We start from the raw sequence: 27,124 nt of genomic DNA on the forward strand, positions 1-27,124 counted from the left end.
ATCTTCTCGGCAATTTCAACTTGTTTCCGCGCGAGAAATCTTCCCCCCGCGTATTAGTACCATCGTTACGACCGCACCCGATATAATGAGCCGCAATAGTCGTGTGTCTTCATTAACGCTTGATATTAAATATGTTTATGACTAACACTCACGCACGCCGTTGAATACATATTATGTCGCGCACAGGGTGACGCGAATGTGCCGAGGAAATTTAATGTGGAGTCAGACGACGGGAAAGTTTTCTCACGGGGAAATCGTGGTTGCGAGTGGAAGAGGGTCGAGAGAGGTGACGCCGCCATTATTGTGCAAATTAAGGAAGATGTAAATTCTTTATCATTTGCATCGCGCGTAACGCCGGGGAATATTCAACGGCGACGAGCGGGCGGGACAAAAAAAAATGTCGGGCGATTTCTGCCGCGGAACGAAGGTGGTCGACACGCTACGAGGGGTTTTACCAGGGTTACGAGGTTTCCCGGGTTCAACGCGGATGAGCCAAGATATTTGATGCATGATACAAGATATTTCTTTATGAATAAGAAATCTCCTCTTCATCCGAAATATGTTTCTTATGAGGCAATTTTTATGATTCGTACAGAGGAAGAATGGAACATTCGACTTGAACAGATTGTAATCTCAGTATGAAAAGTTCGCTCGGAACGACATAGCCACGATGTAGGACTACGACAAAATCAAAAAATTAATTCAGGATCACACGAGTCGTCTATTTTCATATCCGAACGTGAAGATACTCATTGAGCAACCCGCGTAATTCCGAGTTAACGCATTCCCGAAAACATTCCGCCTTCGAGACATCGTGATTCTTTGTCCCGCGTTGCATCGCAGCCTCAAGTATCACAGGAGAAATAAAATTTTCAACGCGGCCGATATCGCGGTGAATACACTCTTCGAGCGTGTTGTCTTGTCACGCCCGGCTCGATTCATCCTCAAATTTTCTCCCGCACTTGCGCGACTATCTGGTAACGCGAATGATCGATAAATGGCTCCGATCGTCATGTTGCGAGAAAGCTATTCCAATTCCCGGGCAACTCGACAAGCTTGTACTGATCTAATCTGATTCGGGTTGACCTCCGATTTAGGAATGCCGGGAATGCCGGCGGCTTCATATACCCACGCTTCGCCATCCAAGGATCGCCGCGCGGCGGTTTAGCGCGAATAGGCGGCAACACAAGATACACGAGTGTGTCGTTAACGCGCATCGCAACGGATACATAATTCCGGTTTGTTCTGATCGACTCGACCGATACGGCCGCGTCCGTTTATTCTATCAAAGGAATTACGCGCCGGTCTAATCCCGATCAGATACACCGATAATCCGATGCAATTTAGACTGACCTCCAATTTGAGGAAGTTTCGATCGCGTATACTACATATACACTTCCGCGTACACAGCACGGGTAAAAAAGCGTTGTGCGGAATCCATTTTCGGACGGTCTGCAATCCCGAACAAAATTCGAAGGAAATATCAGAAGAAAACGAATTTTATTCGCGGATATTTGCGTATATACATACACGTGCGTGGACAACGATTCCCCTCCAACTAGATATCGTGGAACGAGTCCAAAAGATGCTTATCCTGTAGTGACTCGTTCTAATTAGAAGAATGTTCGTGTAAAAACCATATTAAACGATTGCCACTTGATCAATCGGAATAACGCGAACAAAAATTCGTATCTTTTAATCTTATTACCCTGAGAAAAAAGTGGTAGAACCAACGAAATTTTGCTTAATCAAGCAAAATTTGTTCAAGCGCAACGTTTATTTTTCGAAGTGGAGGAGAGTTTATTATATCGCCCTGGTATTGCTGATTAAGAGTAAACTTTTTATTTTTAGGTGATAATAATTAAAATGCTATTGTGTTATAGTGATTAAATTTTTTTACTTTCAAAATATACTTCTTTCACGGTTCTAGAATACCCCTTTAAACGCGCTTTTCGCTCGCGCGAAAAATTCATTCTCCACGGACTCGGCTATCTGGAACAATAAACACCGCAGTGACGCGGCGGGCTTCGCGCCACAAGCATTCTTTTAATCTAGTCCACTTTTAACATAAATATTCATACACGGCCGAGTGTTACGCAGCACGCCGCCGGGTCGCAGATGCACGCCGCCAGCTAGGAAATGAAAATTGTTAAAGGAGTCTATTAGAGAGGATACTTAATGCCTTCGTGCATTCTGTGGCCGTCTTTTCGCGTTCTTGAAAACTTTCGGTGGAAGTTTCGCCGTACGAGACGCACGGACTTTTCGCGGCAGACATTAAAACGACGCATGCCGGCGATAGACGATTTAATTAAGTTCCTGCGCGCGACACGACGCCGCGCGATATATACGATTCTGCTATGTAATACGTTCTCGACTTTAACGCTCGTCGGTTAAGTAAGGAGTGACAAACAATTAACTCGCGCTATACTGTGGTTTCATATTCTTTCTTTTGTCGCGTGAACCGCATTAGCGTTAAGCTACAGGCGCGCTGTACTTTAATTAAACCTGCACACCGACGTTCTCGTTACTCCTCGACTGCGTTCTGAAAAAAAATCAAACAAAAAGGAGACAACAACGAGGCTCCTGAAAAAAATGTTTGCGTCGTTCGTGTCGCGTCGCACGTGGTTCGCAGCGAAACTTTAACGTTGCAATAGACAGTTGGGTCTCTGCAGCGACCATTAGAGCGAACGTTCTAATAGCGCGGCTCTATCTCGACGCGAACATCGGGTATCGTTTCATCGATCTTGAAAATTTAGCTTTCGCCGTGTTTCAAATACCCTAGAGTGCTGTGCACGACTGATACGCTGCGGCGCGCGGCGTTAATGTAAAACCGTTGTGGAAAATGCTGTAGTGATTTATAACGTTTCAAACGCAGGGACTCTTTTTAAACCGTGTAGGTAACGCTAGGTTAAATTGTGCGGGAAACATTTTATATCGCAGTGAACAAATGTGATGAAAAAAGTATAACACTGTTGCACAAAGAGATGGAGACACATAGTTTTATATTCGTATTTAATCTCCGTTTCGGTTAATTTAGTTCGCGGACAAATCGCGTACCAAATCAAGCGATAAATTAGGGAAGAAACATAATTGTGTACAATGAAATTATTTCTCTCGCGATTATTGCTCCGCTTCGCCGGAAAGAGATGCAGATTTAACCGAGTAATAAATTAAAGAGAACAATTTTTTACACGCCTGACGATAGCGCGACTATAAAATACGCGGCCTTTTGTCATTCGCCGCAATATTGCGTTACAGCGAAAACAATCCCCGGCGAAATCCCACGGCAAGAAAAAAAATTCCATTTCCATGACAATGTGGGTTGCCGAGCGTTACACAAAGAACAGTTTCGCCATGGAAATTCGCGAATAGCGGACCTAGTAGATGAGCAGTCGATCGTGCCGGCAAAATGATATCGGTGCGACGCGCGGCGCAGGATTTAATTAAAACATTAAATTTCGCAGATTCAATTAGCGCGTCTCAGTCCACGAATTTTTGATAAACCGACGGCGGCGGAGAAATCGCACGGTTGAACTGCGCGGAGAGGGAACGTGTAGAGGGGGAGTAATATTTTACGAGCATTCATTACGTCGGAAAAAGCAGGTGACTGCCGTTTTTCAATATTTGCAATGGGGACCGACAATGCCTACAACGGCTGCTGCGCCGGGCCGGGAATGGAATTCCCGATGGGCGTATCGAGCGGCGAAACGAATTCGTCCTCATCCCCGCGGTCGCGGCAAAATCTCCGTTTCCGTTAAACCTCCTTAGTACCGCCGAGAGATCCGACGTTTATTAAACGGAAAATTTTCATTTCGATATGAATCGTCCGGGTGATTATGAGCGTGCATTGTGAGACTTTTCTGGAAAATGAAGCTGAAGCGGTATGAGACGAATTGTTGAATGGATTGATCGCACATATTCATTAGGTTCGGTCCGCCGGCAAACAAACACGGATGAATTATAGGAAGACGGACTAGCCAATAAGAACTTAATAATGGCTGTTGTAATGATGTATTATTTTTCATTATTGTAAGGAGAGATATAAATGTTTAGCGTGTAATGACGCACATGTCGAAGTTTCCGGTCAAACGCACGCGGTGAATCAACCTTCCACACTAAACACACTGATGCAAAAAAATGGAGAGGTCCAGGTTTGACTCCTGGTTGAAGCAATATTTTTCGCAACATGGAATTCGGAATTAAAATATGCAATATTAATGCAGTATTAATTTATTCATTAGTTGGATAAGGTTATAAGAGGATTATAATATTATAAACCTAGGATCAAGGATTCATTTGATGTGGAAGGTTTATTCACCGTGTTTATTGGGCCGGAGACTAATTCGGGGCGCGCGTTATTACACGCATTTACATCCTCTTATAATAATATGAAATAATGTATCGTTACAACAGCCGCGATTTTCATTGGCCAATCTATCTTTGGTTAGTAACGACAAAAGTCAATGTAAATATATAAAATAAACAAATTACTTCGAAATAATTGTCGCATGACACCACATGCGCGAATTTAATTTCGCGTGATAGATGACTCTTTTATGTCTTTCCGCGGAGCGTGAAAAAGAAATTTCCGGCGGATCGACGACGACGAGGTGCACAAAGTATAAAGTCTCGGAGCGTATTGTATTTCCGTTCGGATACTCCTTTCCGTGTAAACGCGCGATAGAAGTTGCTCTGCTTTTTCAGCGCGAATGCTCTCTCATTTAAATAAGTGTTTGCAGAAGATTCTCCTCCGCAGCTTTTCCGCTTTCCCGCTAAGCGCGCTCACGCACGCACCTTCGTCGGAGGACGATTCCGCACGAGCGCGTCAGTATTCGGCCAGTCAAATATAGATTGCAGTATTTCTTTGACGCCAAACTCTCTTCCCGCGCGTGATCGGGGAACGTTATGATACGAAATCGTCGCAAAACACGACGGAATTCCGTTCGCGCAAACTAAACCGCAGACAGAGACGGAAACTCCGCGAAACAGCCGAGATGTCCTGTATTTTTCACACTTAGACCGCCTCATTTCGCCGACGAGCTATTCGAGCGATGTATCGCGAAGACGTGACGAGCCGATGGCGCGTCGCATTTTTCGCAAATGTTACGAGCGATATCTCGCCTGCGGCGTTGATCCGCGCGAATTTCCTCATCGTACGCCGAGCAGGTCGCCGACTTCACCCTCGCTTTTACAAGAAACCCCCTGTGGCGCGCGGGAGGTGCAACACGCCGTAGTACCAGCGTACGCTTCTGGGACATTATTAACCCCCGGGACTTTACATCGCGCGCAGAGGGCTCATTGCCCTCTCTCGTCTTCCGGGAAGCACTTTCGTGAAAGCGCGCGGGACTTATTTCCTAAATGCGCCGGAGGTTTACGGCGCGACGTAGAAAAAACGTAGGAAAACAAAGTGAAAAGAAGGAAAAGAGAGAAAGAAGGCGAGCGACGCGATAGGGCCGTGAATGGAATAAAGAAACAGCGACGGATACGCCGTTATGAATAGAGCCGGTTCAGACCAGCGTCGCGTACGTTATTTTCTTTGGAATAGCGCTCGTTGCATTTATAAATTTCGTATCCATCGAGTCGAAAAGCTTACTCGTTAAAATTGCGTCTCGGGAGACTCTGCAGTATCGTTCAAATGTATAATTACATTCGGACGCGCGGAAGATGTATATGCCGAGTTACACGCGGATTGATCTTTCTATGTAACATACAATTGCACACACCTGGAAACCTGGACGACGTACCGCTACTCGTGTCTTGGCGCCATTTTTCCCTTCATCTTGGCTTCCCGATTTCACATCTTGTACTCCCGACAGTTTCATCGTAACACTGGCACTGACACTAGCACTGAGATCTTTGCGTAGACACGATAATTCGATCGAACAGACTTGATTGTGTTAACGAACGCGATACCGACGGCAGTCGATTACAGACTTTACGAAACGACGAAATATCGTCACGACACGACACGACTTGTAACGGCCGTTCTACAGCCTTGTGCCCACGATGCCAGATCTCGGATCGAGTTGTTCGCCGAATGTAAAAGTTACTAGGAATTCTAGTACCTTTCAAATATCTACCAACATAAATATCACAGTCCGAGATCTACCATCGTGGATACAAGGCTTAATACACCGTCGTTTTCATAAACATAATATATCTATACCAAATGTTGAGGAGTGGGGATCGAAGTAGAAAAAAATACAGTCTGTTTTGTGCGTTCTCTCTTGTTCGCGCGTCTGTGCACTTGGAATTCTCAATTCGGCTCTCTTTCGTCGGCACCGTGTTAATCATAATACGTGTTTCTTCGATCGAATCGTCGTATCATTCGCGTTCTTTTCTATGCACGCTTCAACTTTCACTTCTCAAATAAAAGCAATTTCTCGATTTAGATATACCATGTCTATGGTCGTTGTAACCGTTCCACACCGTTGTTTAATACATGTACTAAACGTCACGGCGTCGCGTCCGGTTCGAGACTTGATTCGCGGAAAAGCGCGCGTCGCGCGAGACAGCGCCACAAAACAGTCGGTAAGAAACATCGAGTCATCCCCACTCTTCAGTCGCCGGACGTAATCGCTCGCGGCCGAACGCTCGCGCGATCATAACAATCAGCGTGTTCCGAAACATTGGGGACTTTCAAAAGCCACGATCTTCACGTGTAAGTGTCGTTTACTTCGCCCATTGTTGCCCAGTGTTGGAATTATATTTCGAACCGGCGAGATTCACACCATGGAATATGTGTTATCGATGTGTACGTTACAATTTACGTCGCGTGATCGTGGCGATTCTTGGAATTCTCAATTCGGCTCTCTTTCGTCGGCACCGTGTTAATCATAATACGTGTTTCTTCGATCGAATCGTCATATCATTCGCGAGTATCAGTGCTAGCGTCAGTGCAACGAGAGAATTTCATGAACGACGGAGCAGCCGAGAACCCAGAATGCTGTGCCCGGGAAGCCATGATGGAGGAAGCAGGATGCCGAGACGTGGGCAACGACGTTACATATTTTCAGGTATGTCAAATCATTCCCTAAATGACAGATTTCTCATTTTAATTGTCATTTGACGAACTGATTGATAGCAATAAAATACTCGAATTGAAATTTAAGTCTGATTACTCATCAATTTTGTTACTTATCTCACGTAACAAAAAATACCATACAGTCTAATAACAGCCATGAATACAAATCTGTAATTAATTATACCTTTCTAATATAAAAATTGTAAATAATTTACAACTATGAATGTGTGCTGGCTTTAGAATCTAGCGTAAATCTTGCGAATGCTGATTTTTGTGTCTATAATAATGCCTCTCTTACGTGATAGTTGAGTAGCGAAATGATAAATTAGCAGCTTACGACTTTAATCACCGTATCATCGTCTGTTACTCCGTGTCTGGTAGCCAGATGTATGGGTTCCACCCTTTGCACGCGACGAGATCACGCAGTGCAGGTTGAAATAAAACGGGCGACTCGAAAGAGAGAGAGAGAGAAGGGTTGAGTGCGTGGATGAGAACGGTGGGTGAGCGAGCATTGGAGAAAATTACTGCCCTAGTTGGAATCCAAGACAAGATCCGTTCCGGGAACGGCCAAGAGAAAGAGTAGGATACGAGGAAGGCACTCGTGCGGTACTTCATGTACGTGACCACAATAAGGCATCGCCGGACCGGTCCATGTATCACACTTCCGGAGCATATTTGTCACGATAACGCGAAGCCGGTTCCGTTATATTTTCGAATTTTCACCTCCGCGAGACGTCGCGACGTTTGAGTTTTTCAACGATGCGAAATGCGGGCGACGATGCGGAACGTCGAGTCAGTCTCTAAAACTCGCACATCTTTATTATGCAAGTATGCGTATCCGCACGCGATACAGTATTGACAGAAAACGATAAGGCGGCAACGAGAATTGCCTGTAACGGACAAATGACTGGCACTGACATAATTAAATAATTAAATTAAACTCGGGGAAGAAGTATCCTTTCATTTTGTTTCGAGATTTTTTGAAAATGAGACGGCAGATGCATTCGTTTAATATCGTTGTATAGAAAAATGAGAGACAATTACGCGCCGGGGAAAAGATGAAGAATCTACTGAATGATGCAGAACGTCGTTGCAGCCGACGTAGTTGTGTGTGTAATGCTCTTGAATAAAAGGCATAAGAGTATAATGCCGAAAGGTATTATGCAAATCTGCAGTCGTTCCCAGACACATTCAGCGCGATGGTAATGCTGCAGGTGTTTTTAAAAACGCATCTTACCGGGCGAGAGGATGGTCTCGGTTCGAAGAAAACACGCGGTGGTCGCGACTACCATCGCGAGTATATACGCTTAAGTAATCTCAAGCTCGCGATCTTTTAGTTATACCGGGAGAAAGTTTGAAATTGAAAGATGCAATTAACAGTTTATTGGTCAGTTCATATACTGTGCGCGTGTATAATGTACTTACTCGTATTGGCTTCTTTCAATATCGCTGTAAGATTTTTCCTTCGATGTCCTCGATTATCGAATTAAAGAGAAAATCCCTGGAGGAACGAGAGAGAACGCTGTAATAATTATATGATATTACGCTGCTCATATAAAACGTAACGCGCCGGGACGCAATTGAAACGTATAATTATAGTTGTAGAATATTTAATGAGTACAATATGATTTTCATTACGATAAATTACGCATATATATATATATATATATATGTGTTCTCGAGTTAACGATAATTCGATGATCGTCGAAAGCGCGGGTCTATATTAGGAAATATAACTTCCGATGATAATAACGTTAATACACACAGATGTATCCCGCGATGAGATAGTTTACGTCTCGCTCTTTTCGTTTTCCTATTCCGCTTACCTGACACATTACGACATTACATTCTTGTAATCAGCGCACAGCTCCGGGCATTCGAAGTAATTCTGACGCCGCGCGCAGCGGTAATTTAGGTCGTACGTGACTCACGGCACGAGACTTCGTTGTTTTTGCTAAAAAAAGAAGTCGCTTTGTATACAAATTCCAACATATGTCCTTATTATATTTTCCTAAAACCGCAACCTATACATAAATACTTTTTCATTTCCATCTATTTTATCAAAATCGCATCTCGCTATCTGCCCGGGCAATCTCGCGAACAGTATTAAATTTAAATAACGTCGAGTGCATACAATGTACCATTGGTTCGAATCTCTCACCCTTGGCCTTAATAACAAAATACAAGGTTGAAGGGATCGCTTTCTCGACCAATATCCAGTATTCGAGAGACATACGATCTTGTCGTTTTCTCTCTCGACGTTGCACTTCCCTGCACGCACCGTGGCCGAGACAATACTTAATCACAGCGGTGCTCGTTTGCCAGAAATAAATTTAATTGCTACGACACCGCCCTAATTCTTATCACCGTCTTGGCGTTTACTGCCGGCGTAAAAATTGGTGCTCGTTTAATCGTCCCTAACACGCGCGATATACACAACGGTATGGATTAAGCGCGCTGGGCGAGATGAGGATGAGGTGAGGGATTAGAATATCCTCATCCCCGACCAACTTCTCAGGTGCGAACTAAGAGGGCGAAGAGGGACTACTCCTACTGTCCCGGATACTCGTCGTTCCCGGCATTACCCCGAGCTTCCGACGAAATTATTACGGGCTGAAGGGGAGTTTCGGCGGGTGCCCGCGCGAAGTAATTAAATTTCGGATATATGTGTGTGTGTGTGTGTGTATGCACAAGCTTGGAACACGCCAAACGACGTCGAGGTAGAGGACGAGAGGAAGCCGAGGATGTGGCATTCGTAGCTGTCGCCGAAAACACGTACAACGAGAAACATGGCGGCGACACCTACATCGGCTCTGTTATTACTGACTTAAATAATCCCAGAGTAACGGAGGCGGTCGGGTCGGCTTAGTTAATTGGAATGACGGGATGTGTGCCTATGCATCCGATATATGTACCGCGCCGTGTACATTTATCCCTTAACTGTTTCATTGAAATATAACGACGCTCCGGTTAGGAGTTCTCAAATGCTGGAAGAAAAAGACGCGAGAAGAAGAAAGAGAAAACGAGGTTTAGCTGGCGAGGAATTTCACTTGCGAGCATATTGATTTGCACATTGTTGAGCGTAAGCGACGTAATAAAATTACGGGGCAATCCTCGTGAATAGATTCACTGCGATAAATAACGTCTGGGATCGCGGAAGACTCTGGCGGGGTAGTTACGGTGTGTGTGTGTGTATACTCGTAAAATTGACATTATTATATTGACATAAAATTGACAATTAGGTAGTTTCCACCCTTCCTACTTTTTTTATTTTTACGTTTCTTTTTCGTTCGCGTTGCAAAGTTTCGGCCTAGGACGATCGTAGGACTTTTATGAGTCTTTTTACCAGATGCGAAATGGACGGACATCTTCTCGCGTCCCTGGTGCGTCGCCGGCGTGAAAGGGGCCGTGCGATAAAACTGTGAGTTGAATCATAGACGTTTCACAGCACAACCGGGAAAAGGAATCGGGCATTCGCGCGATGGTTTTACGAGGAGGCGTCTCTGAGATGTAGGTCAGGAGAAAAAGGGGGAGAGAACTGACCCAACAAAAATGCGAACGCGGCGAGTGTGCCAGCGGTTTGTCGCGCGGAACGAAGAAGAAAGAGCGAGAGAGAACGCGAGAGAAAAAAAATCTATTATACTCTAAAAAAACTTTACCCTCTCCCTCCCTCACCTCTCGGTGACAAATAGAACTGCGCAACACAAACGAAGTGAAAAGTTGTTCTCACACGAACGTCAAAAATATAAATCTCGAGAAAAGCAATTTTACCGCGAATAATATCTCGCTTATTGGAAAACGCGATACGGCTAAAGCACTCTTTATATAGTTTTCGACCGCTATTTCTGTTTTCCGAACAATAACGTAAATATTTCGAGAAATAAAAAGAGAGTAGAAGCTTCATTTTCTTTTTTTTTCTTTATCGAAAAATCGCTCTCGATAGATGGTTTCGCTGGGATGAAAGGAACATCGTGTCGCATGAGATCCGGTAGCGAATCACGATGTTCCGCCGAGGACTTTCGCGACAGTCCCGGTAGCTCGAAATTGGAGACGTGAGCTTAACGCGAATGTATGACTGCGGATAGCCGATGCTCATTGGCCACGTATTATAGCCATAATTCGTCCCGGATCTTCCACTTAAAACGATAAGTGTCGTATTCTGGATAATTTCCAAGTGGGACGACAATAATCTGGTATGTGCGATGAGCCACCACATGGGGGTGGGCGATAAAATTCCCGGGATAGTAAATATCTACGTACGTAGTTCCACGTTTAGCCGCGTCCGCCGTGGCAACAGATGCGAAATGGACGAGCGTTATTGCTATTGCAATTATAATGGTCTGCCGATTGGTACGAATACACTCGTACCGCGGACGCACACCTGGCCTTTAAGCCCACTGTGGTCTATGAATCTATAATTTTCCCGACGAAAGTTGGAACGGAGAGAAAGAGAGAGAAAGAGTTCTGTGGTATTCCACGTTGATATTAAATACCGAGATCACATGAACAATATCAATTTCGGAATGAGCGATTTTATCGCGAATTATATAACCTGGTTATTGGGAAAAAGTATAGAGAGACATAGCGGAAGCGCTCTCCTCACAGCTACTGAATGGTAAAACACACGGATCGACGGCGGGTGTAGTCGGCGAGCCGATATCCGTCGGGTCGTAATGATAAACCCGATTTGCATTCCGCGACTGCCGTGATTTAAACGATTCTGCCGGCTCGCGTTCGTCGTCGAGCGATTCGGCGTGTTCAGCCACCTCGATCAGGTAAATAAATGTCGGCCTGGCAAATTGAACGGATATCCCCGCTTCGATTTCTCGTGCTAACGCCGAACGATTGCGCCGAATTTGAGCGCACCGCAACGTTTGCGACGCGTGTGTCGCACGAGAGAGCTCGTCGCCAGTGTTCTCGTTAACGGTAATCGAATCACTTTGATAACCTTTATACTTTTACAGAAATTGAATCGTATGAATAAAAGCGAGGCGAGTAGCGGACGGTACGAATAGTGGCACGTCTGTTTTCAAGTAAAAAGAGAAAAGATATCGGCGCGTCCTACATTTCATATCGGATAATTCCTTGCTTTTATTTTGCGAGTTTCGCATTTCCGCGTATCTCCGTTCATACGTCATCGACGTTAGGGCAAATATCGATGACAGCGTGGCAACGCGAGCATTTGCAACATTGCAACATACAATTCGTGCATATTGCGCGCATCCTTTATGCGGACGAACGCTTTGCATCGAACATAAATGAGCGCTTCGCTATCTTTATTCATATCTCGGAGGCAGAGAGAGCGTCCGCTTTTCGAATAAATAACAGCGGAGAGATTCTCGATCCGGTTTATTTTATTTGCACAAGCCATTCTGTACGTGGATATTATTAGGAACAACGAGCCTCTTCTCCCGTTGATTACATGTTCGTCGGCAGGCGCGTATTGAATTATCCAGAGTTATATTTCGGCGTGCCTCTCCTCGAATTCTTTCGCGTCCGAGCACTGAAATGGGATAGCGACGTTCAATTATCACTCGGAACCGCCGTAAATCAGCTCGAACACTTATACATACGTGCGCATATGTGGACATGTCACATATCCGTTGCAAACGGCACGATGCATCGAAGCATCGAGATACGTGGCACCGCGAACGGTATCGGGGCCAATCGAGTTGGCCGGTCGCCAAACATGGAAATATATTAACATACGAATAAGTTCAGATATCCGCCAAGCGGCCGAATAACGTGTTTTATACCTCACCGCGTCCGTACACCGAGCGGACTTCCGATCCGAACTGCGTCGTCGATCCCTCCTGAACGGCTGAAAGCACGAAACTTCTTCGTCTCGAAATCATTTGCGAACGACGCTGTTGAGCAGTGTCCGGCGATCTCTGTGTTTACGATCCGACGAGCAAATCCCGAACGCTCTGACGAAAATCGGAGAATGTTGCCGCGAATTTTTACGAGAAAGAGGAGATGGTAGAGGACGTTGAATATCGTGCTCGCGAGTTTTCTCGTGGTATATTCCGGAATACAATGTTAGCGCCATAATACGGGGAAAACGCTTATCACTTTTAAGCCCGAAAACAGAATCTGGATATTCATCGTTGCGAAAAGTTTTGCAAATCCGAAAGGATTTGAAGGCACTCGTGGAAACGTGAAAAATAACGAGGATCGAAGAATCGACGGGTAGCTTCGGCGGATCTAAAAATACCGAGAAGAATTAAACCAGATACGAAAGGGAAGTTGAGAATAATTCCATCTCTCCGATACGACGTGGAATTATTTATTTAACTTCGATCACTCCGACTTTGCTCAATTTATGTAACTTTGGTTCTCTCGTAGGAATTCTTTTGACATTACGGAGAACATTTAACTCTATTAAAATTATAAACCAACTTCTCGAGAGTGAAGTCGAAATTTTCTAAATGACCGATGCAATTATACGCGTGCGGAAGTTACGCGATTTAACTTCGACCTCTTAGTTGTGGAATTGCGTTTCGTTCTTCGGTTCGCATTACCTCTGGATTTCCGTCGAATTCCCTGAACGGAGAGAATTCCGGGCGAGGATCGTCGAATCTTTCGACACGTCGTTCACGCGTCTACCCGTAAATACGTTCTACCTTCTCGCGAGATACGTTGTATTCGTCGCACATAAACATACTGCCTATAATAAGGTTCGCTGAGCAGACGTACTCGCAACGCGAGTTATATCCGCGACCGCGAATGAACGAAGCTACTTTGCGTTCACTTTATCACCGAGGACGAGCGGCGTCATGCGCGCGTTAATGATGGGCTCTCGCTCGCATCGGCTGTGCAAACTTACGTTTCAAACTGTCGCGAGATTCGCGTAGGACGGTATACAAGGTGAAGTTACATCGTGACCGCGGTAACTTTTGGACGTTCGTTGTCGTCGTCTCCGAAAGCTCCGTAATAGGCTTGCGAGCTCTTATCGGCGAACTGGGTCGTTACCGAGACGGGGAAAACTTACGATTTACGAGAACACGGTGAGTTTACCGAACGGCTTCGCCGAGCGGAACTCGCCCCTCGTCGACGCGATAGGGTAATTTCCTCGGCTCCGAGGACACACGAGAGGAGAGCGAGGTTGATTTTCCCGCTACTTTACGATACACACCGGTCGTTATTCGCACCCACTGACGACGGGCTTGAGACGCATCGAATCACTTTGAATATTCCAGCGAAATGATCTCGAATAGTCTCGAGTACCATTCGAAACCAGAAATTCTCCAAAAGTTTCGAATATTTTTCCCAGTCAATTCCTGTCGCAGTAATGAACCACATGTATCTATTTGTACATCATCGTCAAATACAGTTGTAAATGTAATCGACAAACGATATAAGGGAAACCAAAAATTCAAAATACCGACGTTTTTCCGTAACGATGGACCTTATCCGCGTACTTAATATCGCATGCGATCTTCACGTACGTGCAAACTGATCTAAAGTATCCAAACGGCCGTAGGAAGCGGTGAATGTCTAGCGCGAATTCGGGCCAATGACTTTAATGCGCGCCTTTAAACGGCGCTCGTGTGTTGCATAGTCAGTGAAATGGCTACGGCAGATAAGCCCGAATGCATCGAACGTATAGATAAATAGCGTTAATAGTTCACTCTGATGCGCCTTGATGCGAGCACGATTTAACCGTGATTTATCGTAATGATGAGAATAATTCTATTCTTATTTGTGAGTATTTGAGATAAATGTGTTTTTCTACTTGATAAGCCCGCGATCGATAATGCGGCTTCGTAAAATGGACACCGGACACTCCGGTTTTTGCTCGTTAACCGACAGATGATCGTGTAATTTAATCCAATCGCGCGCTATGTTCGCGATGAAAACGAATTATACTCTCATTTATCGAGTAACTTTTCGAAATAGCAATTTCCGGTAAATTTTACAAGTCCGTTTTGTCACTGGTCGTCGACCGACGTTATCGCGTAAACAGACTTATTTATTTCGACGTGAAATGCGCCATGTGATAATTTTATCTTCATTTCCGGCAGCAACGCGGGAATAGTCGCTTCACCCTTCGCAATCGGGATCGTTGAGTAAAATTATTTCGATTAACTATTCGATGATCGGAATCACAGGCTGCCGGACGTGTCACTCGCGCGACGTGGATCGTAAACCCGATGTCACAACCGTACCATCAATCTCCCTTTCCCACTCTATACTTTCAAGACTTAGCCGTCACTCGATTTTAATCTACGGCTGTCGATTGTTTCTTCCTCGACGTTTCATCCCTCGCGCGCGCGTATTTTTTCTTTCTCTCCACGGCCGCAACGTACACAAAGGGACGCGTTATATTGATGGCGTATCGGCCGAGTTAGCCATCTTTCACGATAGCTCGCAGCATCCACAAGCTACTCTCCGCATTGTCCGGAGAGATGCACCCTATCGAAAGATAACTCCCGGTTGTTGCCGTTCGGAGAAAGAAGGGAGAAAAGGAAAGAGAGAGAGAGAGAGTTGTACGTATTGTTCCGACCAAGAGCGATTACGTCCTAGCATTGTCTTTCCGCGCCAGAAATCGGATGGCTTTGTGACGGAGCCTCATTTTCCGCGATAGGACTCCGTCCATTTGCAAGTTGACCCTGAGGAAACTTGCAAACGACGCTGCGGCGGCGGTATTGATTCCTAATAAGCCGAAGTGTCTAATGGCCGCGGCGATGGGCGCGAAATACTCGCTCGTTTATAACGATCTCGTTTATCCAGTAATCTGCAGGAACTCGATAAACGTCGACGAGCCAACCGAAGCTTCTTATAATAGTTTCTCCGAGTTGATTGGATCCGCGATTTCCAAGATCTCGCCGAGCTGAGATGCGCGAATGACCGGAGTAATTATATCGATTCGTGGAAGTTGCGAACAATCAACCAAGATGCGACAAAACCGTAAAAAGGGGATAGTAATAAGTGTTAATATCTATAAAAGATATTTGGGAAAAGTAATCCAAGCAATTTATCCACATGGGTGAGGGGCTCGTCAATTTTTTCATCGCAAATCACAAAAAATGGGGAATGCGAGTCCGTGCACCTTTAAAATATCATGGACGGAAACGGATAAATTTGTACACCCCGAGGCCGAAATAAACTCGCACGAGTCGAACGTAGATTTTCGCGGTTTTGTCTGTTGAGGGATCTCGCAGGGAAAACGCGAGAGAAAGAAACGGTGGGAAAATATATTTCATAGGGTGAGCTCGAAATCCCCGCGGACCATAATGGATTGAAATCTGCTGAGCGGAGACGCGCGTCGCGGTGAAGCAGCGCACAGTAACCGTTGCTTTCGTTCGTATCGTCGATAGTTATAAATCGATGGGCAACGCGCAAAATTACTATCGGTCGGATGTTTTCGAGCGGATTTGCGAGTCGTGGGAAAAAAGGAGCTGTGCGGGCGCACGTTAATCGGATTCACGGACGATATAACGCGCCGAGACGCTTAGCCCCGTCCATGGAATTAATCGTTCGTTGGCCGAGACAGCGGCCAGAAACGGCTCGTTCATCACGGCGATCCGACCGCGGTTCGCGATCAAGTGGATTGTTCCGATCGGGTGGCCGATGAGAAGTCCGGTTACGACATTTCGGGTGAAAAAGTATCACGACCATCCGAAAAATTGCTACGCTCTGCGCAATTCATCGCGGTCATTTTAAGATTTCATAAGAGTCTCGCGCGAAAATTTGCGCGAGCGAACTTCGTCCGCGCAAGAACGTCTAATTATAACCGCGGCGCGATCGATAAGAAGCGCGTTGACTCTCCGTGAATCTCGCCTCTGTCGGAACAGAGTTCACCCCGACGAAAAATATCTTCGCCCGCGGCTAGCGCGTTTCGTCGTGTTACGCGAACCCTTACCTCGTAATTCTTTCGCTCGAAATAGAATCGTAGCTTTGCAGGGATTACATTCAATACCGCTTGATATCGATAGCTCAGAGGCGCGCCGTTGCACGCCCCCAAATTCAACTGACCGGGAATGGATCCGTCGAGGATTTGCTCACGGTCATCGTGGCAAATCATTGCCGTCGGTCCGCTCCTACCTAACCGAAATAGTCCGTGAGCAGAATTTAGTGTCTTCCGAGCCATTGACCATGCAAGGCGGGCTCAAAGGCGAGCTCAAAGGCGGCCGCCGGAAAGAGTAACTCACGACGTTCGCGTTAAACTCTGCTATTCATCAAAGAGTCATTTCATTCGCAGAACAAATTGATGCGAAGCCAATTCGCGAGTTATCCCGGGATTAACGAAGCACGCGTCGGGCTAATTCAGCGCCCGCCGAGCGCTCTGCGCTTGTTCCATTCATCTTCGCAGTTGGCATGTCTCGTTTAAGACATCAAATGTCACGCAGATGTCAGATGGATGAGATATAATTGGAATGAACGTAACGATTGAATAACGAGTGAAAATTTCGATGCATTCGGCTGTCAAACGAATCGTGAAGCGTGTCACTCGACGAGTCGAAGAAGAGGGCGAAGAATATTTCTGTCCGTTTCGAGGTGGCCACGATTCGGGTCAAATCGCAGGATCGACCAGATATCGGAGAACAATGTGAGAGTACGTGAGGAAGAGGCAAAGAGAGAGAGACGAATGTGCACAGAAAAGATTACGATACCGAAAGACGTTTGTTCGAGGGAAATGGATATCGAGATCTCTTCGATGCGCGCACTGTGGAAATTTCTATTGATTCTCAGTTAGGTCGGATTCCCAACGTAGTTTCCCATACCTCACTTCCCCCTTAAACTCCCCTAGCCTCCACCGCGCCCTTCGGCAGCCGCCCTCTTTCTCTCTTCTCTTCCTCGCCGTCCTTCTTCGCGACTCGCTTTCTCTTTCTGTTCGTCGATATCTCTGCCGAAAGGGTTTCTCGCATAACGACGCCTTTATCTGGCGCATACTACTACCCTCTCCACCTCTTCCGCTCTCCTTCTATTTTCCCGAGTCGTCGAAGGAAGGGTCGAAGACTGTTCCGAAACTCGCGCAATAAAGCCTCCTCGCCGTGAGTGTCAAATAAGCGAATCCCACCACGGTAAATTTCAATTTCCGAAGCGTTTGCGTCTCCCGGTTATCAAGTCGCGACGACAGTCAGGGGGTGAAATAATTGACACCGGTTCGCTTCGCGCCGTGAATCACGCGGATCGAACGACTTCCTAAAGTGTAGCGATAGCAGATAGAGTCGTCAGTTGTCGTAAATATCGAGATATGTGACGAGACAAACGTTCGACGGGAGTGCGTTTGTCAATATCGGCTCCACCGGAGCACTTCGATGCGACACATTCCCGACTCGCAAAATTCCACCATCTCAGCCGCCGCGCGTACCCGTCTCGCATAGTAGCGCGACGCTTCCGGGTGTTATCTCTCGCTGCTCGATGCACCGCGAACGCCTTCGGCGTGTATGCACTTCGTTCTCGGAAAAGCCGTTCCGTCCTGGTGCGCGACGCGCTTCGTTCGTAGTCGCGCATTCACACCTGCGACTGCGAACATGTTTTCGCACCGGCACTCACGGCCGAGGGGGAAAGAGAGAGATTGCGAAAAACAACCATCTCGATCGTCGCCGCTACATGCACCGAACCGCCAACCGATATCGATGATAACGACGCCGGTAGCGATATTAACATCGACCGTAAAGTACTTGGTAAAGTCCGTCGCGTGGATTTCACATCGTTTCGGACCGTCGATACTTTCGCTTCCCTGCGGTATCCTCGGTCGGAGGCTAAATCGCCGTTCTTTCGCTTTGCCGGCGATTTCTCCATTCTTTTCGGCTCTCCGCGCTCTCGATAGCGCGCCTCGGTGTTGTCGAGGGACTCGTCGTGAGTAGCGACGACGCGTCGACACCGGTATTAAATTGGATTTAGAGAGGTGGCTCGAATATCGGGGACGAGAGTTTGTTTCTGTCCGTTGCGCATCGTCCCGAGACTCTGTTTAGTTTAAGAGACCGCTCTGAAGATACGTCAAATCTTTGAGAATTACCTTCTTTCCCTCGCTGGCTCGTGCCTCGATAGTGTTTAGAAATCGCTGACGAAGCAATTAATCGCTCGAGCTTATCTCTCGAATCCTTCGTTGGCTCCGGACGTTTTTGTTTTCCGCCGGACGTCTTTTCTCCGACAAACGCGGACGGATTTTCAATACGAGACATCATCAAAATGGTTTAGGCTATTAGAAAATCGCTGGAAAGACATCCGACCAAAGGAAGATTACAGAAAATTGAATTATTTTCTTTAATTTTTTACATTTTGCGTGTTGTTTGCAAAATGGTAGAAAACTTTGTCGTTTATTTCAATTCGTTCCATGTTTTTATAAAATTTGTTCTTGTTAATTTGGGACACCCTGTATATATATATATATATCTGAGTAACTTGAATGAATTCGACCGCCTTCTTCGAAGAGCGAATACAAGCGATGCTTTTACCGCGAGGCATCAAAGGAGGTGACCCGCGGATAGTTATGTCCTGTTTATTCGCCAAAGCTTCATAGCGGAACGGTTGATATAACGTGTATATCCTCAAGCAGCATAATACCGTCGAGCAAATATGAGCCGCAGTGGAATGGGCTAAAATGAGTTAATTAACAAAACGCGATTAATGTTTTGCATGCGGACTGCAGCCGGGTGGTGCGCGAAGCGACGGTGCTTTTTCGGAAAACAGTATATTCATTATTATCCCGAATCGTTTTATAAGAGGACGTGCTTCGCTTCGCATGTTGTTATTCGTGACGTTGCACGGATAAAAAGATAAATTGTAATTAAATAATACGATAGGTATAACATCAAGTTGTTTTAATGCGGTTAACAATTTATTCGAAATAGAGCCCACGATGGCTTCGTAAGGGGTAATACGAAACGAAAATACAAGTCCGAAATTACGTGGCGCGTTAACGTAAAAATTCGTTAGAGATATTACGTAAAAACACGTTTTGTTATCCTTCCAAGGGGAATAGAAGGAAACGTCGTCGCCTGTTCTCCGTCAAGAGTAATCTTCATACTTATTCATATCTTCTTTCAGGATCTCCTTCGTCTTTAAACGTTTATAAGAAAAAATCACGGTGGAACGTGACGCAATGTGTCGGAATTAGGACGCATTAATCCGGATTACGTGCCGTCGTACGGTGAAACAATTAGTCACACGGTTACCTACGGTGATGGTAATTAATGAATGAAATTAACCCTTATCCGGCTTCCTTGCAGCCGAAGTCCATACGCGCTCGTAATAAAGCAGAAAAGAATTCTGCGGGAGGAGGATTCACCTTTTCGTCTTTTATCCGGGTTTACGTAACGTAACTCCAACCCGCATGACCCTAATCGGGTTTCGCACGCGTGTATTCTCTACCTTGCGACGTGGAGTTTCTTCCTTTTCTTTTTGTTTTTCTTCCCTTCAGCGCGGAAACGACACGCTCCCGCCTCTCTCATCGCACCTCAGTCACGACACTCTTCCTGTCTCGTATCCTTAGTACCCCGGGGCGCTATGATGGGATACCCGGCTATTTCCTCGGCTCGTACGAAACATTTCGAGGGCGATTTCGTCCCGACGGACTGTGCTCGTCCTTGTTTCTCTTCGCGGAATGTATAGTGCGTCCTCCGGGAAAAGTACGAGCGATTTTCGGAACAGAAGACGCGTAGGACCTTCTTTCAAAAATTCCACCGTATATCCGACGTTCAACATTGATGCAGGTATATCTTCTCGTACGAAGGACACGGGGGGATAGTACACTGACGGAAAAAGTCGATGGTAAGGTCGCAAGTCAAGGATTAAGGGTATGAGCGAATGAGTTATACGAGATCTCTCTCTCTCTCTCTCCTCTGTTTTCTCACACTACAATGTGCGCGAAGGCATTACTTAAATTAATTACACAAGAGGCGAAATATTTCTCGCCAGTGCGACGTGTGGAAGAAAATGCGGCCAGGACTCTCGGCGGCTTAATTCTTGTGTAATTGGGGAGCGGAATAATTAGCGGTCGGGTTTTTCCTATAGCGAGTAGCGGTATTAATGCCGTTAGACAATACGTACGTACCTTGCGATATAATGCGAGGTCCAAGCAGGGAAACTGCTGCCGGACGAGCCGCTTTAATTGCGAACTAGAAGCCGTTTAAATAATCAGAAAATTATCTCTCAAGCCCGAGACGAAGTTATATAGTCTTGAACCTCCTTATCCTTGCTACGTTCATACGAGATTGATGTATCGACGTAACAAATCAGAACATTTACTTTTTTGTTTCAGATCTACCAAAGCTTGCGGTCACATAGTGGGTGCGGTTTCGGTGGACGCAAATGCCATATCGGAGGAGCCGATTCGGGCCGAGCGAGGTCGGCTCGAAGGTAGGTTTATTGACTTCCCGTGCTCTCGTATTAAACTCTTTGCGATCGAAAACGGGAACGTATTTGTTGAAATTCCTTCACAACGGTCGTAATAGATTAACATATTCGTACTTACGCGTATTTTTCTCGTCAAGCTTTTAACGCCTTGTATCTAATCGGCAAAAATTACATTTTTGTCTCAGATCTGTAGCAGAATGTGGCTGACCCTGAGTTCTCGGTATTTCGGTGAGTGAAAAAGTGAATATGAAAAGTAAAAGATATTTATTTTCTGTCTCATAATTGAAATATATAATCGCGCACAGCGACGCTCTGGACATTCGGCCAGTAAAGCAAATAATTCGGCTTCATTTCGCGTGGTTTTCGTAGCGTGAAAAACACGTGTTAATTTAAAAGAGTAATGGTTTTCGAACGATTAATGGGTTTGCGCTGTAACGCACGTGTGCGCGCACACCTGAAACTTTTGCCGATCGCTTTCTCCGGACCGGGCCGGTAGTCCCGCATTAAGTGCAGTTGATTTAGCAGTTCGCGGTGAAATTTGGAAGCCAACTTCGGGAAACGCGAAACAACCGTTACGCTGCTAGCAGCGTAAACGTGAACGTCTCGCACGTATAAAGCGCAAAGCGGTCGGTCGTGTTCTGCGGTTACATCGCAATTTGTTCGCCGATGCTTTTCCCCAATATGTAGTTAGGAACTTTTTATTTGTAATAACAGATAGTAATAAAATTATCACGCAACGTGGGAATCGAATCGCGTTCGCGTATTAACTGCTACTCAACCCGATAAGATAACGTTGAACGTCGCGTGAAATGCAGAGGGTATGCACAATCGAGAGGCTAGGAAAGGATTTGGATCTTCATAAAGAGATGTACACTGCGCGAAAATTAATTCACGGCTTCGATAATGGTCGAGCTCGGCAGTTGCGTCGCGCGCGACCGATAAGCTGTTACGGCGAGACTACGACAAGAAACATTGTCGCAGTCGTGGTAATCGCGGGTCTAAAGCACCACTACCGTCACACTCGATCGTATAATCGACGGCTTACGCTTCCGCATTAAGTCGCGGCTCGCCGCTGAAGACTCAGCGAGTTTGCGAAAGTTGCTCGTCGGATGACAAATTTATCGGATCTGAACTCTCATAAGCGCTTTTCGAGCGCACTTTGTTCGCAAGGCGATTTGACATATCGGCGGATGCTTCAAATTAATACTTCAGACTATGTGTAAAAGTAACAATGTATTTTAGTATGCAAAGAAGCTCGAGCGAACTGTCGCTCTCTTTTCTCTCCTCCGCCCTTTATATTTTCCTTAACGAAGATATATCGAAGCACGTTAATGATGCCTTTTATAATAGCTGTCGGTTCGTTCGTTCGCTCGCTAAATCGATTCGCAGCCTTATCCGTCACGAACAAATTTCAGAATACTCGTAAATGATCAGATGGAACACACAAGTATTACGGTTCATTTATATCGCGCAGTTAATGACGGCCATCGGGCACGAATCCCAACGGATTTATCCTTTAATGATTCGTGTCTAAATTAATCGGAGACCGCTGAGGCGCCTGGCTACGTCCCGATGGATGTCTCTTACGTTCGCGGTTTACGAGAGCGAGCACGGAGAGTTTCATATCAAGTAACGAAGAGAACCTCCGCGATCGAACCTGTACGACGATCCGATCCGACTATTCGTTATTTTCCCGCGGGGATATGAGTATGCCGGAAGAACCGTCGCGTATTTTCCGACGAAGAATCGATATTTCGGAGCCGATCTCCGAAATTGCGCATAAAATGATATCGACACACGAGAGTCCTGTCGGATTCTCCTTAAAGAAAGGACGAAGGAAGCTCGCGACCCCAGCTGCATCAGTACTGCGTAATCCTTACGTGAAACACCGCGAATCATAAGACGGTTTGTTGGTTGCTCCACATTTTTGCCTTCTCGAATAAGAAGGGAAATTTCGGCGATTCTATCTCTCAGTGCATTATTTCGTAGCAGAAGCTCCGGGTTGAGGAAAGATCGTTGATAGAAATTTGGATCTTCGGTGGGAATATCTTTGTCATCGTCCTTGGAACGAAGGAAGCGAAGTATCGGGCTTACCGGAGGACTTTTCGTCGCCGCTGCGGAAACGCACCGTCGCATTTGCGATATTCTCGGGGTCACGTACCGCTGGAAAACTTTCTCCATAACCATTGTTCATTGAGAGAGACATGTAGTCCGAGAGCCCTTGTTTATACTTCCTCCAAGCGTTTCGGTCTTTCTTCCTTTGCATGCATTCGTCTCTACTTTCATTTCTCTCCGTCTCTCGTTTCCTTTTATACTGCCATCTCTCTGATTACCATTGACTTTAATGTGATTGAAGTTCTTGGGACGCTACCAGTAGTCTCGATACATAAAGTATTTCAGATGTCGCGCGCGTTTGCTTCCTCTCAAGCCGCGGAGATTCTCTCGGGCGGATTTTTATCCTCGGCGGAAATTTAATTGGATACCATCTTTTTCCGCAACTTCTTAAATTAAGTTTTCGGAAGAAGACGGAGGCCGCGCGGAATTACATGAGAAATCAGTTTCGGCCGCTATCCGCGAGAATGAAATCTAATTCGTGGAGCCGCGCCAAGTGCACAACAACACGAAAAATCTCATTCGCTGATTATAACCCTCGAAATTACTTTTGCATGTGAGAAAAGTAACTCGATACGAAACGTGAATAAGACCACAGTTTACAAGAGACTTATGTGTAATCTCGAGACTCCTCGAGTTACGATAAACTAGTGTCGATTTCCGCACTACCCGCCTCCATTCGGAAAGACAACTCGGTTAGACGGTCGATTTGCAAAAACGTCATGGCACCATCGACGAAAAACGCGATGGACGTAAATTCGCGTCGACGCGGTCGTGCGCGACTTCGCTCAAAGTTTTGCGAGATCGTGCCAAATATCAAAGTGAATGCATCATGCTGCGATATAACGAGGCCTTCGGCGCGTTGTTATGAATACGAAAACAGCGGATGCACGCCTATGTTGATAGGAAGAGCTCGAACAGGCCCCAGTAAAGGGCCATACGATCTAAATTACTCGCTCGTCGGGCCTGTCCAGCGTCATCTCTTCAAGTTTTCGACGTAACAGCGGTAGCTGCGGCAGCGCGAACCCTTCGAAATGTTTACAACGGCTCGCATGTGAAAATCGTTGTATAGACATTCTGTCGGAACTTATTTACGAGAAATTACATGATAATTTTAGAGATATGTATATTCTATATGCATATATGTGTGTGTGCGTGCAGGTCACAATTCGAATTACGATTATACATAATGGTTGCGAGAGCAAAATCCAATTTCGTGAATGCATAAAATTACACGCGCACACCTCGTGCGTAGACGTATGTGTGTGTATTTTTTCGCTTCCACGCGCAACGTAACCGGATGACTGCGGCGGACAACGAGCCGCGCGGCTTGATTTATATGCGCGACCGTATTAAAACGACACATTCATATACTCATATGCACGCACGCGCACTTCCGTATGCAAATTCCTCTGCCGCGTATCGGCGGATGGCGAGTAATTTATAAATTTATGCGCGGATCGAATGGCCGGAGTAACGACGGCGGCGATGAAATTATCTCGCCGATGCGACGCGGTGCGACACGACGTCGCGTATCATTCATATGTTGGTGCACGGCGAACAATGCATTTTTTCTTCCCTCTCGATACTCGATATTACGAGTGTGGTTCGCGTTTCACAACGTTTCGATAACATTGGTTCAATGTGCGACCGAGAGGGGGGAGAGTGAAGGCGGGCGAAGGTACGGACTTTAATTCGCGTCGCGCCGATCGATTCTCGTCAATGTGAAATCTCCCGCATGCACTTTACACGACTAATTAATCTCAGACCGAGCGGGTTATTTACGAAGGATATGCGTGCTGTACGCGCGTCGCCATTAAAGAACAATTAGCCGCAGAGCGATTATCTCATTCCACGTTTAATTTCACCGTCTCGCGCTTGAATTCTTACCTCGGGAAAAATCCAAATCGATACTCGCGAGAGACGGCGTCGCGGCGATTTAACGCTGAAATTTCCGGTACGATCATCTCCACTCGAAGTGGATGGATCGCCTTGCCCGGGAGGCCTTCGTAATACGCTTTAATGAACTCTAATGGAATCCAATCGGCAGTCCTCGAGAACTTCGGGCTGCCGCTTCGTGCCGACACGTTCGCACCGGTAATACCTTCGTCATATATCGCGGCCGCGGCGCGCAAAGTGCACTGCTTATGATAGATCGTCTCGACAATGGAGGCAGAGCCATCGCGCAGTATCTAAGCCGAGGTCGTAAATAGTAACGTACATAGGCGCCGGTACGTATCCATTTACCGTGTAGATATGTATGTATATACGCATGGGCGTATGCGCAGGAGGCGCGTCATCTCCCTTAAATTTTGCTAACAATAGTTTCTCTCGCTATTGTAATTTGAATAATTTTTACAATGAAGTCCAGCTATGGTACGTCTTCTGGAAAGATAAGGAGAAAGTGGAACTGAAAGAATTGAAACTAGCAGAGGTATTAAAAGAAGCTCAGACTTTTTTCCTAGCTAGCACCATTGAAAGGTCTTTTAGCACATTGCGCAAGGTGAAAACCTATTTGCGGTTAATAATGTCAGAAAATCACTTCAATGGACTACGTATGCTAAGTGTATACGCAGAAAAATAGTGCTCGCGAAAAGACAGAATTTGTAAAAAGAATTATTAAGAAAGTTCACCGAAGATCCTCGAAGATTGACTTTAATACAAGTATGGTAATAAATTTCGTGCGAAGATAAATTTTACTCCCCACTGACTGAAGTCCTGGGTACGCCCATGTATGTACGATGTGTGCGCATTCGCGCTCGCGTCGCTACGTGAAATCCAAAGATTTCTGGCATCCCTTCCGGCCTTCTGTTCGCGCATTTCGCGGTCTCGCGAAAGCATTTTGCTGCTCGACGCACCCCCGATATGCAGGATGGAGCTCCGATACGTTCAACGATCTCGGAGAAATCTAATTGAGGTGTTGGGCGCGAGAACGTCAGCCGAGATTCGTGATGCTTTAAGCAAGGTGAAATGATGTCTAAATGATGGATCCTCCCCGAATAGAATTCCGCCGCCCGTCTCTCCCGAACAGAGATTTCGCGACTCCGCGTGTAAAAAGCAACGAAAGAACAACGAAAATACTCGACGAAAATAACTCGGCCGCATCGGTAAGAATGTCCTTCTCTTCGCCGCGCTTCATTTCGTACGAATGGAAGAAAGTCTTCTGAAGAGAGACGCGTAGAAATGAAACTTTCACAGGGCTCTGTGAAAGCTCTCGAGGAATTCCTCAAGACGTCGGCCGGGAACGCTCGTGGGTCTGGCAGCGCTGATGGATACGCCTCTTAAGTCCGATAAAATCGGGATGCAATGACGTCCGTGCGCTTGATTTTTCTCTCTTCTCTTCTCCCGGCCGGTTAACTTTCAGCGTAACCTACGATACTCACGCCCTCCCACCCGCGATATGCTCAGGCCGGAGAAAATTGGCCGCGCGCCTCGGCTCGCTCGTAAAGCCCGGGCTACCCCGGGAAAATGAGAACTCGCGTGATCGCGCTTTGATCACGCAAGAAACCGCGGCGTTGATCGAAGCGGTGCGAAAGCATCCATCAGCGACTCGCAGCGCGGCGAAGTATCGATTCGAGGCCGTGCACGAGGGGGTTTGCGCGCTTCATGTTGGCGTTACATTACGACGGCTTTTCTTTCAGCGGCAACGACTGCGAAGCCGGATCTTCGGGAAGAGACGCC

General features: G+C 46.2%; 2 protein-coding genes across 3 annotated transcripts in view; one reads left to right on the plus strand and one right to left on the minus strand.

Annotated features, from left to right (window-relative positions):
* Window positions 1-27,124, minus strand: part of LOC106750206 (acetylcholine receptor subunit alpha-like) — a 129,420-nt gene that overhangs the window by 93,386 nt on the left and 8,910 nt on the right. The gene's annotated exons all lie outside the window — the stretch shown is intronic.
* LOC106750208 (putative carbonic anhydrase 3) overlaps window positions 6,576-27,124 on the plus strand; it is a 45,919-nt gene continuing 25,370 nt past the window's right edge. Inside the window, exons 1-3 of the mRNA XM_014630374.1 lie at window positions 6,576-7,016; window positions 21,237-21,334; window positions 21,517-21,559. Of these exons, the coding sequence (XP_014485860.1) occupies window positions 21,287-21,334; window positions 21,517-21,559 (91 nt within the window). The 5' untranslated portion in view covers window positions 6,576-7,016; window positions 21,237-21,286. The remainder of the gene's footprint in view (window positions 7,017-21,236; window positions 21,335-21,516; window positions 21,560-27,124) is intronic.

The sequence above is a fragment of the Dinoponera quadriceps genome, unplaced genomic scaffold (genome assembly GCF_001313825.1).
Source record: "Dinoponera quadriceps isolate SergipeBrazil2010 unplaced genomic scaffold, ASM131382v1 scaffold5229, whole genome shotgun sequence".
NCBI lineage: Eukaryota > Metazoa > Arthropoda > Insecta > Hymenoptera > Formicidae > Dinoponera > Dinoponera quadriceps.